Here is a 15,126-nt window from a genome sequence, read left to right as displayed (position 1 = left end):
ACACAAACACTGCAGGACAAGCTGATTAACCAAAAAAAAAAAAAAAAAAGGTTCAGGTCCATGCATGCTTTTTGTTATATCTGATGCCACAGATAAGCAAAAGAAGTCCTCACAAAACCAGCATGCAGCCTGTGGGCCATAGGTTGGACACCCTGCTTTAAATGTATGCCTACATGAAAACTCAGATCTCTGAGGCTGGTCATGGTGACTCATGCCTGCAATCCTAGCTAGCACTCTGGGAGACTGAGGCACATGTATTGCCTGAGCTCTGGAGTTCAAGACCAGCCTGAGTAAGAGCAAGACTCAGTCTCTAAAAAAAATAGGCAGGCATTGTGGTGGGCACCTGTAGTCCCAACTTCTTGGGATGCTGAGGCAAGAGGATTGCTTGAGTCCAAGAGTTTGAGGTTGTTATGAATTAACATTCCGTGGCACTCTACCCAGGATGTGAGAGTGAGACTCTGTCTTAAAAAAAACAACAGAAGAAAACTAAGGGAATTGAATTGGTTCTGAAGCTTTTCCTCACCTGCCTACAAATGGAGGTTGGGGATCTTCCCTCAAATTTGAAGCTTTAAGAGTGATGGGTATTTGTTTGTTTGTTTTTTTTCACAGAGTCTTACTTTGTTGCCCTCGGTAGAGTACTGTGGCATCACAGCTCACAGTAACCTCCAGCTCTTGGGCTTAGGCGACTCTCTTGCCTCAGCCTCCCAAGTAGCTGGAACTACGGGTGCCCGCCACAACACAAGGCTATTTCTTTGTTGTTGTTGTTAAAGCGTGGCTGGGGCCAGGTGCAAACCCACCACCCTTGGTATATGGGGCCGGTGCCCTACTCACTAAGCCACACATGCCAAGTGGTAGGTATTTTAATAACAAAATTTGCTTTGCTCCAGAATGTGTTTCCTTGCTACTGAAATTGTTTTTGAAATAGAGTTTTAGAATTATGAGCCACCATTTTTTATAATGTTGGTTGCGTCTTTGTGAATAGAGGGGAATGGTTTAGATTCAGAAATCTTTCACAAACACAATTTATAAGAAAGCAAAGATTCTTACACCAAGGCTTTGCTTTAGATAGAGGGTATATGTGCTTCTTCTACACTCTTAGATGTGGAAAGTTAATCTCAGATCTATTTTCCCAAAGCCACAAAGTAAATAAATACTTAGCCTGGAAATGAGGTTTGGTTTCTTAAAAGTAACAGCTTACAAAAGTGTCATTTGGCAGCATAACCAGGTGATTAGGTGTAGTGTGATTTAGTCAGGTTGAGCACATTGCACAGGATTGCATAGGCAGGGGCCAAGCTAGGATGAACCGAGGGCTGTGAAGGTCTGTTCTTAGGCCAGGCGCCAGTGCCTCATGCTTATATCCCAGCACTTTGGGAGGCCGAGGAGGGAAGATAGGTTGAGACCAGGGGTTTGAGACCAGCCTGGGCTGCATAGCAAGACTCTGTCTCTAAAAAAAGTTTAAAAATTAGCCAGGTGTGGTGGCATGTGCCTATAGTCTTAGCTCCTTGGGAGGCTGGGACAGAAGCGTAGCTGGAGCCCAGGAATTTAAGGTCATAGCAATAATCATGCCGCTGTGCTCCAGACTGGGTGACAGAGACAGACTATGTCTCTTTAAAGGAGTAAGATCTGTTCTTAATCACTGTGCTTGTTACCAAAGAGCAATTTCTAGGTCAAAGGACATTTGATAATGAATTGGCAGATCATGGTATTTTCTTAGGGTCCTAGGCCTGTGCATAGTTCCAGGTACTTGATGACCATAAAGTCTATGTTAGAGCACTGTCAGGCTCAGCTCACATTCACTCTTTCTTTTTGCCACGTTTGTATTTCTCATGTTGTCCTTGTGAAAGCACAGGTGACTCCCACCCTGAAATCTGTGTGAAAACCAAGAAGAAAACAAAGCACAGCTTTGTCCTCTGGGCTTAGGCCTGCCTTTACTCTCCTCTACATCCTGGCCAAGAATATGATACAACTACACACAATCCTAGAGTAAATAGCCAAGGAAAATACATTTACTTTGACTTGGTTTAACTTGATTGGTAACAGGTTCTTGAGTATACATTTACATAATCCAAATAATCGTGAAGAAGGAAAAATCATTTTCAAGTTCTTGTGAACCCAAACAGTAGGTGATAAAGTCTTGGGCTATTACCTTTTATTATTTTACTTTTCCATGAAGATTACAACTTAGCAGGAGGTCATTAAGACCAAAATAATTACTTGCTTCCCCCCAACCAGGAAAGATGTCTATAAAAATGAAGAAGGGGAATTCCAGGGTACTTTGTATCTATTGGGATAAACAAAAACAAAAGGAACACATTCCTGTGACTTGATATATTCCTGGAAATGTGTCTTATGTGTCAGAGGCACTGTGTGTTTAAACATAAGCACAAAATACCCAGAGTCAAAATGAATGGCATTTAGCTTTTGCTTTTCTCTGTCTTTATTTAAAGTAATATTTGAAATCAGATTGTTAATGGCCCTTTCAGCAATCAACCATTTGCTTCCCCTGGATTCTTCTCCCTGCAGTATCATTTTCTTTTACACCATAGCTGCCCCTGTTAGGTGGTCACGTGGGAACTCTGACGCTGACTCCTGATGGAAAGCCCTACCATGGTGTTGGTTATGCGGTTATAGAATCAACAGACCATTATTTGACTGCTTTTCAAGTGGAGCTGTGTTTATGTCTAGAGGGATCAAATGGTCACTTTTCAGGTTATTAACAGTTGGTATTCTGGCTTTGATTTGAACAGGTTAAACGTTTCTCTTAATGTTGCCCAGAGCTTGGCAGCTCTTCCTTTTTCTTTATTGACTGGTAACTAAATACATTAATGCACTTCTGGGGTACAGTGTGGGGTTTTCACATGCAATCCGAAATACTTCCATCAAACTGGTCAACACAGCCTTCATGTCATTTTCTCAGTTATTGTTTTAAAACGTTCACATTCTACTCTTAGAAAGATTCACTTGTACCCCTGTAAGATAAACCTCAGAAGTGATCCCTCCAATCCCCCTCCCTCCACCCATTCCGCCCCCCCCCCCCCAGCTCTTCCTTTTTCTCCACAGAACTTTTAATCACCTCTATCATAGCCAAATCACGTAGGTTGTGTGGGACTAGAAAGCGATGTTGGCATTTGCCAAACAGATTCATCACAAAGCTCCTGTTTAGCTGAATCAGAATCCCTTGCCCTTCTTCCTAGGGATGATGACATTGAAGTCATTGTGGATGAAACCTCTGATCACACTGAGGAGACCTCTCCCGTGCGAGCCATCAGCAGAGCAGCCAGGTAAGTAGACGGTTGGGCCAGGAAAGAGAGAGCTCAGGCAGCAGTTGGACAGCAAATTTGTGGACACAACAGAAGAACAAAATCTGGTGCACCCACACTCCTGAACCCCTTTCTGGCACACCATGGAGGTGCTGAGTCTTTCTAGATTGACCTCTGCTTAATTGGAGAGAGGGCATAGGTGGCTTCATGTTTCTAAATATAAAACAAAGTAGTACTTCCTAAAAGATAGTTAAACTTGGAATGATTGTTGAGATGATATGTTTAATTTTTATTAGGACCCAAGGATTTTTTTTCTCCTAAAGCAGGACTAACAGAGGGGGGGTTCATTATTTATAGCCAGAAATTGTTAAGTCAGTTAGACAGTTTCCTTGTCTAAGGCTTTATTTCCAGGGAAATGAATTTAATGCTAGGGAATGTTATTTCCTTTAAAACCTTTAGGCTGGGTTTTCCCTTCTACCTTCCCATGTTTTCTGGTGGTTGAGTATTGTGTTGGGTTTCTCTTGGCTGGGGTTTGGGAACTAAATGGGAAACATACTGCCAGGTACCTGTTTTATGGGCTGTTTTTATTGATTGATTGGGCAAAATGTTTCTAAGGTTTAAACCTATCCTCCCCTCCTCTTTAGTAAGCGACTCTCGCAGCCTGCTGGAGGCCTTCTGGATTCTATCACTAATATCTTTGGGTAGGTTAGAAAACCTTCACCTTTCCTTTTAAAAATGTATGTAAATATACCTAAGTATATGTACATGATTTATTATTTTTTAATATACACTAGAATTTCAGTGGTGCAGCGTATACAGATGCCTTAATTTCAGCTTTTCATTTAGCTTCTTCCTTTTCTTCCCTCACCTTCCTTTGTTTTAATCTCGCTGCGTGCTGATCTCTGGCCTTTCCCTTTAGTTTGTCCGAGTCTCCCCTTTTGGGACATCATTCTTCTTCTGATGCTGCCAGGTGAAAATACTCTCTATCTTAGCCCAGCATGTGAGTGTGGGTCATTGATAATTATGCTGATCACGCTTCACTACCCTCAATCATCAGATGCACACGTGCTAACCAGGATGCTTTGCATGTTCAGGAATGCCGGCAGCCCTCTGAGCAGGGCTGTCACATTGAATCTTTGTACAGTACTCATGCTCTCGTCGCTCTTTCTTTTGGCATGCGTTGGACTCTACGTTGACCACGGTGTACACTGAGTATGATTATGACTAGGCATAGAAACCATCTTAAAATAGTTTTTGCAGAAATACCAAAGAGCTACCTGTGAGCTTGCAGTTAAATCAGTTTATTGACTGGGTAAGCAGGTTGTCCAGGATCACTTTTTACTATTGAATTTTGGAGCCTGAGTTAGCAAGCAGGAGAGTAAGGTATGTGCTGGCCCACATTAGTGAGGACGCTTCTGATGCTTTGTGAATAGCTCTGTGGCTTGAAGAGTCTAAAAGTGACAAAAGCTGTTGACAGGCAGTCTGCGTAAGCAGGCTTGTGTGTGAGTCTTTCTGACGTTGGATGAACACACAACTGTGTGACCCTGTCTAATGCCTGTCTTTATGTTGTTTCTCAGGAGACGCTCTGTCTCCTCCTTCCCACCCCCCCAGGATAACATGGATACTCACGCAGGTTCTGGTAAAGAAGTGAGGGTGCCGACTACTGCACTGTGTGTCTTTGTAAGTATGCTGCAGCCACAAACCCTGCACACTTGGTATGGGAGCAGAGCCTGGCTTCAGAGCCATCCTCTGTGACATAGGACTGTTGGGTGGTGGCATGAGGGATGGGCAAGGAAGAGCTAATCGTGGATGATGATGCGTAGGGCCATGATTACAAAGAGGACACAGTCCTGGGCAGAAGCTGCTATGATACCAAGCCTGTCACCTGGAGTTCAGAGCGGGGTCCTGGTACTAACAGTTCATCTGCATCTTGGCTGGAATAATTGAGCAGAAATCCAAAACAGCCTAAGGAACATTTGGGACATAGGACTTTCAGAGCACTGAGGGTTGAGGTAGTGGAGCCAGAGGGCAGACTTTCTGTACAAATGGGATGGAATTAATATGGTGGGAGCTTTCTGTTCAGGAAAAAGGAAGAACTTGAACAGCAGTTAGGTGTTCCTGCCCAGTGAACTGGCCTAGTGGTCAGCCACATTGTTATAGGGAGTCCTGCCTTTGAGGAGGAGTAGTCTAGGGGACATCGAGGCCCCTACCAATTCCCACTCTACTCCTGTGATTCCATCGCAGGCCTGGGCTTCTCACAGAGGTCAATGATGATTGGTAAAAGGTCTGATTGCACTGAATGTCACAGTCCCTTCCTTGCCCTCAGCTCCAAGCAGCTCATTGTTTTCTCTCCTGTCACATTTAAGTCATGTGTATGGGATAATGGAGCAGCTGACAGTTGGGGATTCTGTCAGTGTGTGTTTCTGAGAGTGCATGATTCACAGCTGACGAGTATCCAACAGAACCAGGCACGCAGGAGACTGACGAGCGGCATCATGGGTGTGATGGTGCATGATCTCAAGTTTTCAATCTGAGACCTCCTAAGGAGAAAGGAACCATAAAAACACACAGGAAGGAAGTTATATGCAGGTAAAAGATTTGCTCACCTGTCATACAAAATTTCAGCAGCAGGACACAATTGGGAAATCAATTTGCCATACAGAGTGATGCTTATTTCCTAGCCGCTCTGAGTGATGTTTCACCCATCTTTTCATTCAGTTCTAGGCAGTTGTGAAGAACAGGTTTTGCTTTTCCTGAAATAACCTTTTAGGCAAGCTATTAATGATCTGTATGACGATCAGATACTGGTAATCTGCAATTTAGTCTTCTTTCCCCCTCTCTTCTTTCCCCTTTGAGGAAATTTTCAAACATACATGGAAGTGAGACTACACAGAGGTGGTGGGCAGTGTCATCCAGGAAAGTACCTGCAGTTAGTCCCGTTTGCCAGTCTTGCTAAATGTCTTCCCCATACTTCTGGAGCAGTTTGCAGCGAATACCAGACGTTGTATTTTATCCAAAAATATTTCACTAATAACATCTGGTCTTTTTCTCTTATTTTCCCTAATATAGAATGCTTTTTTACTTGGTTTCCCCTCTCACCCTGAGCACAAATGCCATCTTTTCAGGTCGTGGGTTTCAGTGTTTTTGCTAGGCTCAGAAATTTTCATTGCGTAGAATTTAAACTCTCTCAAAATAACAACTGTCACTTTTATTTGAGGCCTACTCTTGAACAGACACAGTCCTGAGTCACAAAACAGTTTTTTTTCTGGAGACCATCTCTCTCTGTTGCCCAGGATAGGGTGCCATGGCCTCAGTCTACCTCACAGCAACCTCAGACTCCTGGGTTCAAGCGGTCTTCCTGCCTCAGCCTTCTGATTAGCTGGGACTAGAGGTGTCCACCCCCAGTGACCAGCTAATTTTTCTATTTTTAGTGAAGATGGGTTCTTGCTCTTGCTGATCTCAACTCCTGAGCTCAAGCAATCTACCCACAGGTATGAGCCACCATGCCTGGCCAAAAACCTGTTTTATAGATGGGCAAACTGAGGCTTTGAGATGGTAGGAAATGAGGTCACACTGCCAGTAGACACTAGTGCCATGTTTCCAAAAAGAAGTACATGAAATCCCATTATAACATAGATTGATGCCAAGTGGTAGGACCAGCCTCTGCTTGTACTGGGACTCATTATGTAAGGCTTTATCATTAGAGGCCATGTGCTGTACATTATTTAGAGACCTAGAACTTAATAGTAAATTAGTATTTAGTGATAAATCGAGCAAGTAGTGTTAACGCAGTCTGGACCAAAAGATGCAGTTAATTCTAGGCTGGTTTCTAAGCTGTTAAGATTGATATGGGTTGTTATTCTTGGAATAAATAAAATTAATACAAAACCAAACTTTAGACCGCCTACACAGATTTTATTCTTTGAAAAGGCTGCACTGTATTTAACTATAACTATACAAATAAATTGATACTAGACTCTGAGGAGAACCCTGAGCTAGGAACCCGGCTCAGTGTGTGATTGAGTCTACCTCTGTTAAAGGGCAAGCATTTCCCCTGTTGGGCATTGGGAGCGAGCATTTGCCTTGGGCTCTGGGAATGGGAATGGTGGGGTCAAAAAAAAAAGAAACACGGTGCTTGTCTTGCAGGATGCACATGATGGGGAAGTGAACGCCGTGCAGTTCAGTCCAGGGTCCCGGCTACTGGCCACAGGAGGCATGGACCGGAGGGTTAAGCTTTGGGAAGTGTTTGGAGGTGAGAGCCCATTGGCGTATACAGAAAGAACTTCTGTTGGCAGCATCTGGTTGGCCTTGGTATCAAGCACTTTTTGTTCATCTTCTTAAAACATGCAGCATTTTATGTAAGGAATCATCTGACCGAAGCATTATTATTTGTTACTTTTTGTATCTAAGTTGATGCTAGCTCAGATTTCCCAAATAGTGACTAGGAAATACGATATGGATGTGTTTATGTTAGAAAGGTTTTGTAGTTTTTCTCAAATATATACTAATTAGCATCTTGAAAAATAGTACTAGTTCTAGGAGGAAAATAAATCTTATGACTATGAACTCCGTAATAAAACTGTACGTCAGCCCATGGTTGATGCATTTAATCATGGCAGTAGTGATAGCCTAGAAAAAAACAAAGTCATATCTAGGCTTGAGAAAAGAAAAGTGTATTAATGTAGAGATAAGCACCCCACGCTTAGGCTGCATCACTGATCAGAGGGCTCTGGGGAACACTAACATATTAACAAGAAAAAAATTATTTAAGGGCCCTCAGACAAGGGCCCTTAGATTAAGACTCACTCTCTTTGATTGGAACTCAGGGTACTCAGAAACAGGATGGCATTAAAACAGAAAATGGAAGTTAATTGGCATAGTCTAGTTCTGACATTTTTGAGATTCAATTAAATATGCGTGTATTTTTACTAAAGTAAAGTCAAAGAAGTCTAAAGACAATAAAACTCAAATACTACATAACTTACGTAGTTGATCGATGTGGCTATAGTCTGTGATTGACTTGGCAAGTGAATAGTGGAGCTAAGGTTAACCCAAGTCCTATGACTTCAGATTCCATGCTCTTCCCACTGAAGCCTTCTCTAGGCAATAGAGCAACTAAGAAGTCATATAAGTTACTACCTGTGAGGTTTATTAGAGCAAGAACAATCTATTAATCCCTGTGGTTAGAGTTGATTATTCGTAAAGCTTCCTTATTTGCCCTGACCTTGATTTCTCAGGAAAAAGACTCCTAGTTGGCTCAGTGGTTAGGACACCAGCCACATACTCTGGGATTGGCGGGTTCGAATCCAGCCCAGGCCTGCCAAACAACAATGACAACTACAACAAAAAAGTAACTGGGTGTTGTGGTGGGCACCTGTAGTCCCAGCTACTTGGGAGGCTAAGGCAAGAGAATTACTTAAGCCCAAGAGTTTGAGGTTGCTGTGAGCTGTGATGCAACAGCACTCTACCGAGGGCGACATAATGAGACTCTGTCTCAAAAAACAAAAGAAAAAGGACTCAGTAGTTAAATCGCAGACAGTTAGAGCCAGCTGAAGCCCAGGACAATTTGCTGTTTCTCCCTGAAACAACATGTTAGTTTATGAATAGTGATTGTAGAAATTGTTATAAAACAGTAATAAAAACATACCACAAAAAAACTTTAGGGGCTTATAAAATTATAAAATCTAAGCAAATAATCTGTTTTGATTATGTCATTGAGATTAAATAGAAATAACATTAGATTTTATTTTATTTTTTGAGATAAGGTCTCATTCTGGGCTAGAATGCAGCAGCAGCTTTGCAGCTCATTGTAACAACAATCTCCTGCAGTCTAGTGATCAGCCTCCCAAGCAGCTGGGACTACAGGCAAAAGCCACATGGCTGGCTAATTGTTATTTATTTATTTATTTATTTAGAAATGTTTTCTTTTTACTTCTTGGTCAGTATACACACAACCTGTGATAAAATTAGAGGAGCCAATAATAGGGTTACCTTTTGTTGTTGAGGAAGGAAATAAACACTAATCAAAATTAATACTGAAGTAACATAGGATGTTTGGAAGCATTTTATGGTTTTTGTAAGGCCTTTCTTCTAAACTTCTTCATTCTGAAGTTTTTTCCTCTTGGTTAATACTGCATCTTGAAAGAGGCCAAGTCCAAAGAGACCTTTTATGGAGTAGTTTGGGGCCCTGTTTTATACCCTTTAAAAATAATCAGAAGAATGGTGGTTTTTGTCCAATGGAAACATCTGTTTTTGTCTCAAGCAGGTGCTCCCCTGGGAGGTAATTTCAGACCCCCTATTACCACAGCCTCCCCCTGGAGCGTGAGTGAAGAGAAGAGACAACGACCCTTGATGGGTCTTTTCTTACATGTTAGCGCTGTGTTAGATGCCAAGTACATAGCCAGTATTTTGAGTATAAGCTATAGGGAAATTTCTTAGAATTTGCAGTAATATTTTTGTCTATAAAGATCTCCTCTAAATATAGTCCCAGCTACTCGGGAGGCTGAGGTAAGACAATCACCTAAGCCCAGCAGTTGGAGGTTGCTGTGAGCTGTGATGTCACGGCACTCTACTGAGGGTGATAAAGTGAGACTCTGTCTCAACAACAAAATATATATGTATCTTCTCTAAATAAAGTGATGCCTTAATTAGTGGATATTAACCTTCTTCAACTTTTTCACAATCATGTACTAATCTGATGAGATTAGGGAGCCAGGAGAAACGTTAAATATGCTGTATTTTGCAAATAAATTCTAGGGAGGGTTCACCAGCCAGGTTAGAAATCTACGCCCTGAATATGTGTGACAGCTTCAGACCAGCATTCACACCATTCTGGCTCCATTCCTACTTGTATCACCACTGTTCAGGAGTACTGAGTAAAAGAAGGATCTGTTAGAATGGTTTCTGTTCTTATCCTCTTTTATGAGTTCAATTATGATTCCCTAATTCCTACCTTACCAATATAAATAGTCCTTAAGCTCCCATTTTATGAGGAATTTAGGACTGAGCTGTGGCTAACACCTGTAATCCCAGCACTCTGAGAGGCCATGGCAAGAGGATCACTTGAGCTCAGGAGTTCAAGACCAGCCTGAGCAAGAGCGAGATCCCATCTACTTAAAATAGAAAAACTAGCCAAGTGTTGTGGCCTATAGTCCCAGATACTTGGGAGGCTGAGGCAAGAGAATCACTTAAGCCCAAGAGTTTGAGGTTGCTGTGAGCTGTGATGCCACTGCACTCTACCAAAGACAACATAATAAAACTATCTCAATAACCAAAAAAAAAAAAGTATAAGGAGAAATTTCAGAAATAGTAGACAAACTTTATGGCATCCTAATGACTAGTCAGTTTAACGTAACTAAAGTACCTTTTTAAAAAATTCCTTTTCAAACTTTATTGAAAATTAATTACACCATGGGTTCTGAAATTTTGATGGTCAGTTTCTACAAAAGTGATAAAGTCAGTGCAAATACTGGTCAGACCAAAGATTTATTTATATAAATTAGAAAAATTACTGAGAAATAGCATAAATTCCTATACTTTCTCTGTAAAGGGCATTGATCTAAATTTCTTCAAGAATAGCTTAAGAACACGTGGAAGATGATGGGGTCGGTATCTACTTAAGCATTCGTTGTTCTAAGATATTAACAGTATGTTGTATCTCTTACCCTTCTGCTCATTCTGCTGTTTGGTTCTGTAAAGGTGCAGGGAAGCTGCTGTCACCAGTGTCACTGGCTTCTGTTTATCCCAGTGCCCCACTTTAACTTACTTACTGGCTTTGTTTAACTCTGTCTTTTCTCAATTGTTTTCTTTTTATACAGACAAATGTGAGTTCAAGGGTTCCCTATCTGGCAGTAATGCAGGAATTACAAGCATTGAGTTTGATAGTGCTGTAAGTATCTAATATCTATGATTTTAGAGATTTCGAAGACCCTTTTTTTTTTTTTTTTTTTTTGAGAGAGTCTCACTCTGTTGCCCAGGCTAGAATGCCATGGCCTCACCCTAGCTCGTAGCAAGCTCTTACTCCTGGGTGCCAGTGTTTCTCCTACCTCAGCCTCCCAAATAGTTAAGGCTACAGGTCCCCTCCATGAAGCCCAGCTAAATTTATTTTATTTATTTTATTTATTTATTTTTTTGGACAGCGACTCAAGCTGTTGCTCTGGGTAGAATGCCATGGCATCATATCATAGCTCACTGCAAACTCCAACTCATGGGCTCAAGCCTCAGGTTTTCTATTTTTAGAAGAGACAGAGTCTTGCTTTTGCTCATGCTGGTCTCAAACTCCTGAGCTCAAGCAATCCACTTACCTTGGCCTCTCAGAGTATTAGGAATAGAAGCGTGAGCCACTGTGCATGGCCAATTTTTCTATTTTTGGTAGAGGTGGTAACTAAAAAAAGAACCTTTTTAAAAAAGCTGGTCTTCCTCAGGCTGGTCTCAAACCTTCCACCTCTGCCTCCCAGAGTGCTAAGATAACAGGCGTGAGCTACCACACCCAGCCTGGAGAACAATTTAAGATATTTGATTCTTTGAAATTAAAAAGTAACTTAACCTGGTTTTTAATAGCTATACTTTGAGGGTTTAGATGCTGTACTTCCAGGGCCAGTGTGGTTCCTACCCTCAGAGATTTGCCATTTAAGTGAGAGTGACGTGAAAGCATTTAACTGCAAATCTTTGTACTAAGGTTATCATGGAGATGAGTAGGATGGGAATGCTGAGGAGGGAGCAGCGTGAGGGTTAGGGAACACACTAGGACATTCGATGCAGACCTCGGGGTCATCAAAGGTCAGGTGCAAAAAGGTTAGAGTGGCCATCACAGGCAGGGGAGGAGAGTCTGGGCAGATTGGCATAGCAGCTGGGGTGGAAGTGCCAGGAAGGGATGCAAGGTGGCTTCCTCATCTGTGTTGTCATCTCTAGGCAGGCTTTTCACGTCCCTGGTTGGGCTGAGGGTCCTTCTGTTTTTCTGGAGCAACTTTTGCAAACTTACCGGAGTGGTGGCTAGCTGTATCTGCTGCTTTTGCTAAAGTGGGGACTAACTCCCCGGGGATGAGTGTGTGGATAATAGTCATCTTTGTATCCCTGACACCCACCACAGTGCCGGGACTCTTTGGTTCATAGAGCTATTTCTTGAATTTGATTGGGGGATGATTGAACTTAATTGAGGAGTAATAAGGAAATAAAGTTAAAAAGTTAGGTGTGGGTCAACAGAGTGTGTGTTGTGTGGTAGGATTTGACCATAAAACTGTGTGGAGCCTTGAGAGGTTTGTAAAAACAGATACAGCATTAAATTCTGAGAGAACTGTGACAGCGTCGATGATGGATGGGGGAATGTCTGCAGTGACCCAAGTGTTCAGTGCCTCTGCAGACCATTTAGAGGCCCATGTTGTGGCTGAGTCCTGAGGTTGGAGAGGAGCGGGTCTAGCTAAGGATGGGCAGGTCTCAGGGACAGTTGGGAGGTGAGGCAAGGGAAGAGTCAGGGTGCCTCTGGGGTATATTTTGGCTCAGGCAGTGTATAGAGAAATTAGTATTTGCTGCTGGCAAAGGTTGCAAAGCGAAAAGTGAGCTGAGGTTTTGTTTGAGCTTGATGTGTCTATAGTACAACATTTAGGTGAAAATCTAGAGATCTCACGAGAGAGGTATAGACAGATTGATGAGTTTGCCACCACACTGCTGACAATAGCTGGTATTCAGATTGGGGGTGTGGTTGAGACATCTTAGTCTTAGACTTAATTATTGGGGGGTTGGTATTGTGTAGACTGAATTTCTCTATTTTGTCTAAAATCTGTTTTTCCCTTCCTTTACTCCTGTAGGGGTCTTACCTCTTAGCAGCTTCAAATGATTTTGCAAGTCGAATCTGGACTGTGGATGATTATCGATTACGGGTAAGACTTGGTTAAGAAAGTTAGTACCATCTCCAAACTTCACATGGTACAAAGTGTAGAAAAAATGGCAAGTGGCTTGGCACCCGTAGCTCAGTGGTTTGGGTACCAGCCATGTAAACTGAGGCAGGCAGGTTTTCGAACCAGCCCAGGCCTACTAAACAACAGTAACAACAACAAAAAAATAACCGGGCGTTGTGGCAGGCTCCTGTAGTCCCAGCTACTTGGGAGGCTGAGGCAGGAGGATCGCTTAAGCCCATGAGTTTGAGGTTGCTATGAGCTGTGACGCTATGGCACTCTACTGAGGGCAACATAGTGACACCGTGTCTCAAAGATCAATTAGGAGTCTTGTGCTATTTTCCTAAAAATGATGCCAATTTACCTTGACCTTTCCTTTCCTCCTTGGGAAAGTATGTTTCTGCTTCACACTCTTATTTTTGTCTAAGTTTCCATTTCAGAATGTTATGTAATAAGACCCTCACATTTGTATGAACAAGTTGGTATACTTCTGCTTACAAGAACTAAATAGTTTTCGTAGATACCAGTTTTAGCTTAACTTCACAGATTTAGCGCCAGCATGTGAATTGTGATTCTTAGGGCCCATAAGACCCAGTCATTACATCACAGAGTGTAGCTGGGCAGTAAGATATAGAAGTGCATATGGATGTACCTATAGAGGTAAACAGTTCTGAAGCAACTAAAGCTCAAGCTGGGAGACAGGCATCGGGAAGGAAGCGTGAGTCCTAATGTTGAGAAAATCTGCACTAGAACCCAAACTTGCCATGGTCCCTTATCCAAGGCAGAAGACGGAAACTTCATGATTGTATTGCTTTTGTTGTAATGATAAAAAAAGCATATAGCTTGATTTGCAGTTAACTAGAATAGTCCTTTTGCAAGACTGTTGACTTTGAGGGCCTCTGGATTGCCCATAACCATGTGCTATCCCCATGTAAACATGTGAAGATCGGAGGCATTTTTTTCTTAAGCTTGAAGGAATCATCCGATAAGCTTATTAAATCAAAGCTCTTGAGAGGTAACAGGGGGTGAATTTGGCAGTGGTAGACATTTTACTAAGAGGTTTGACACTGGTTGTCAAACCACACAAAAACCAGAGGAGCATGATGTTAAGAGGGTGAACTTCTTAGAGCTGTAGTGAATGATCTGTTGGGTATATTTCTGGTGGTTTCATCAGAAGATGCAGGAATCACATGAGAAGACTCTTAGAAACATACATTAACCTAGGCTTTCCATTTTCCTGAAAGAGCTGTATGGAAAATTACCTATAAAATGCTAGCCAGTATCTCAAGAGTAGTAATTTTTCATTCTCAGTTTACAGAAGATCCAGGTCTGAATGTGTAAGAGTGTGAACCCCGAAGATGACAAAGTGTGCGTTGTGCACACTGAGAGCCTGCCCTGTGCTCTTGTGTTGATGAAGGGCTAGAGGTGTACTGCTTGGGAGCCTGCCCCAGGTGACAGCTATCCAGATGCTTGAACTGGCTTTCCCTGGAAGCCCTGTAGCTCTGCCTCATACACAGGGAAAAGACGGCCTAACCAGTCCTGGTGGCTGCATTGTCATCTGTCCTGCAGTATGCCATGATTTATCTAACCAGTCTTCTATTAGACACTTAAGATGGGGTTGAATCTTCCACTGTGGTTAGTTTGCTTAAAAGGAGGCCAGGTGAGGTAGATAGATTAGGAAACTGAGGCTCAAATAAGCCCCTCAAATTAGCCTAAAGTAACACAGTTAATAAGATTAGAGGGCTCAGCACCTGTGGCTCAAGTGGCTAAGGGACCAGCCACATACACCTAACATGGTGGGTTTGAATCCAACCCGGGCCCACCAAACAACAATGAGGGCTACAACCAAAAAATAGCCAGGTGTTGTGGCAGGCACCAGTGGTCCCAGCTACTTGGGAGGCTGAGGCAGGAGACGTGCTTGAGCCCAGGAGTTGGAGGTTGCTGTGAGCTGTGATGCCATGGCACTCTACCCAGGG

At 42.5% G+C, this 15,126-nt stretch overlaps 1 protein-coding gene and 1 non-coding gene across 3 annotated transcripts in view; both read left to right on the top strand.

Annotated features, from left to right (window-relative positions):
* ATG16L1 (autophagy related 16 like 1) overlaps nucleotides 1–15,126 on the top strand; it is a 41,320-nt gene that overhangs the window by 17,593 nt on the left and 8,601 nt on the right. The window contains exons 7-12 of one of the 2 annotated variants that reach the window (XM_003784850.3): nucleotides 3,195–3,281; nucleotides 3,905–3,961; nucleotides 4,838–4,940; nucleotides 7,407–7,512; nucleotides 11,078–11,148; nucleotides 13,064–13,135. In XM_003784850.3, the coding sequence (XP_003784898.1) occupies nucleotides 3,195–3,281; nucleotides 3,905–3,961; nucleotides 4,838–4,940; nucleotides 7,407–7,512; nucleotides 11,078–11,148; nucleotides 13,064–13,135 (496 nt within the window). The remainder of the gene's footprint in view (nucleotides 1–3,194; nucleotides 3,282–3,904; nucleotides 3,962–4,837; nucleotides 4,941–7,406; nucleotides 7,513–11,077; nucleotides 11,149–13,063; nucleotides 13,136–15,126) is intronic. The other variant, XM_003784849.1, reaches the window with a different exon arrangement.
* Nucleotides 5,523–5,798, top strand: LOC111723610. The gene has a single exon (XR_002772113.1).

Source organism: Otolemur garnettii, unplaced genomic scaffold (genome assembly GCF_000181295.1).
Source record: "Otolemur garnettii isolate 467f Iridium unplaced genomic scaffold, OtoGar3 scaffold00013, whole genome shotgun sequence".
NCBI classification, from domain to species: domain Eukaryota; kingdom Metazoa; phylum Chordata; class Mammalia; order Primates; family Galagidae; genus Otolemur; species Otolemur garnettii.
The sequence above is the reverse complement of the archived record's forward strand: the minus strand, read 5'-3'. Positions and strand labels throughout refer to the sequence as shown.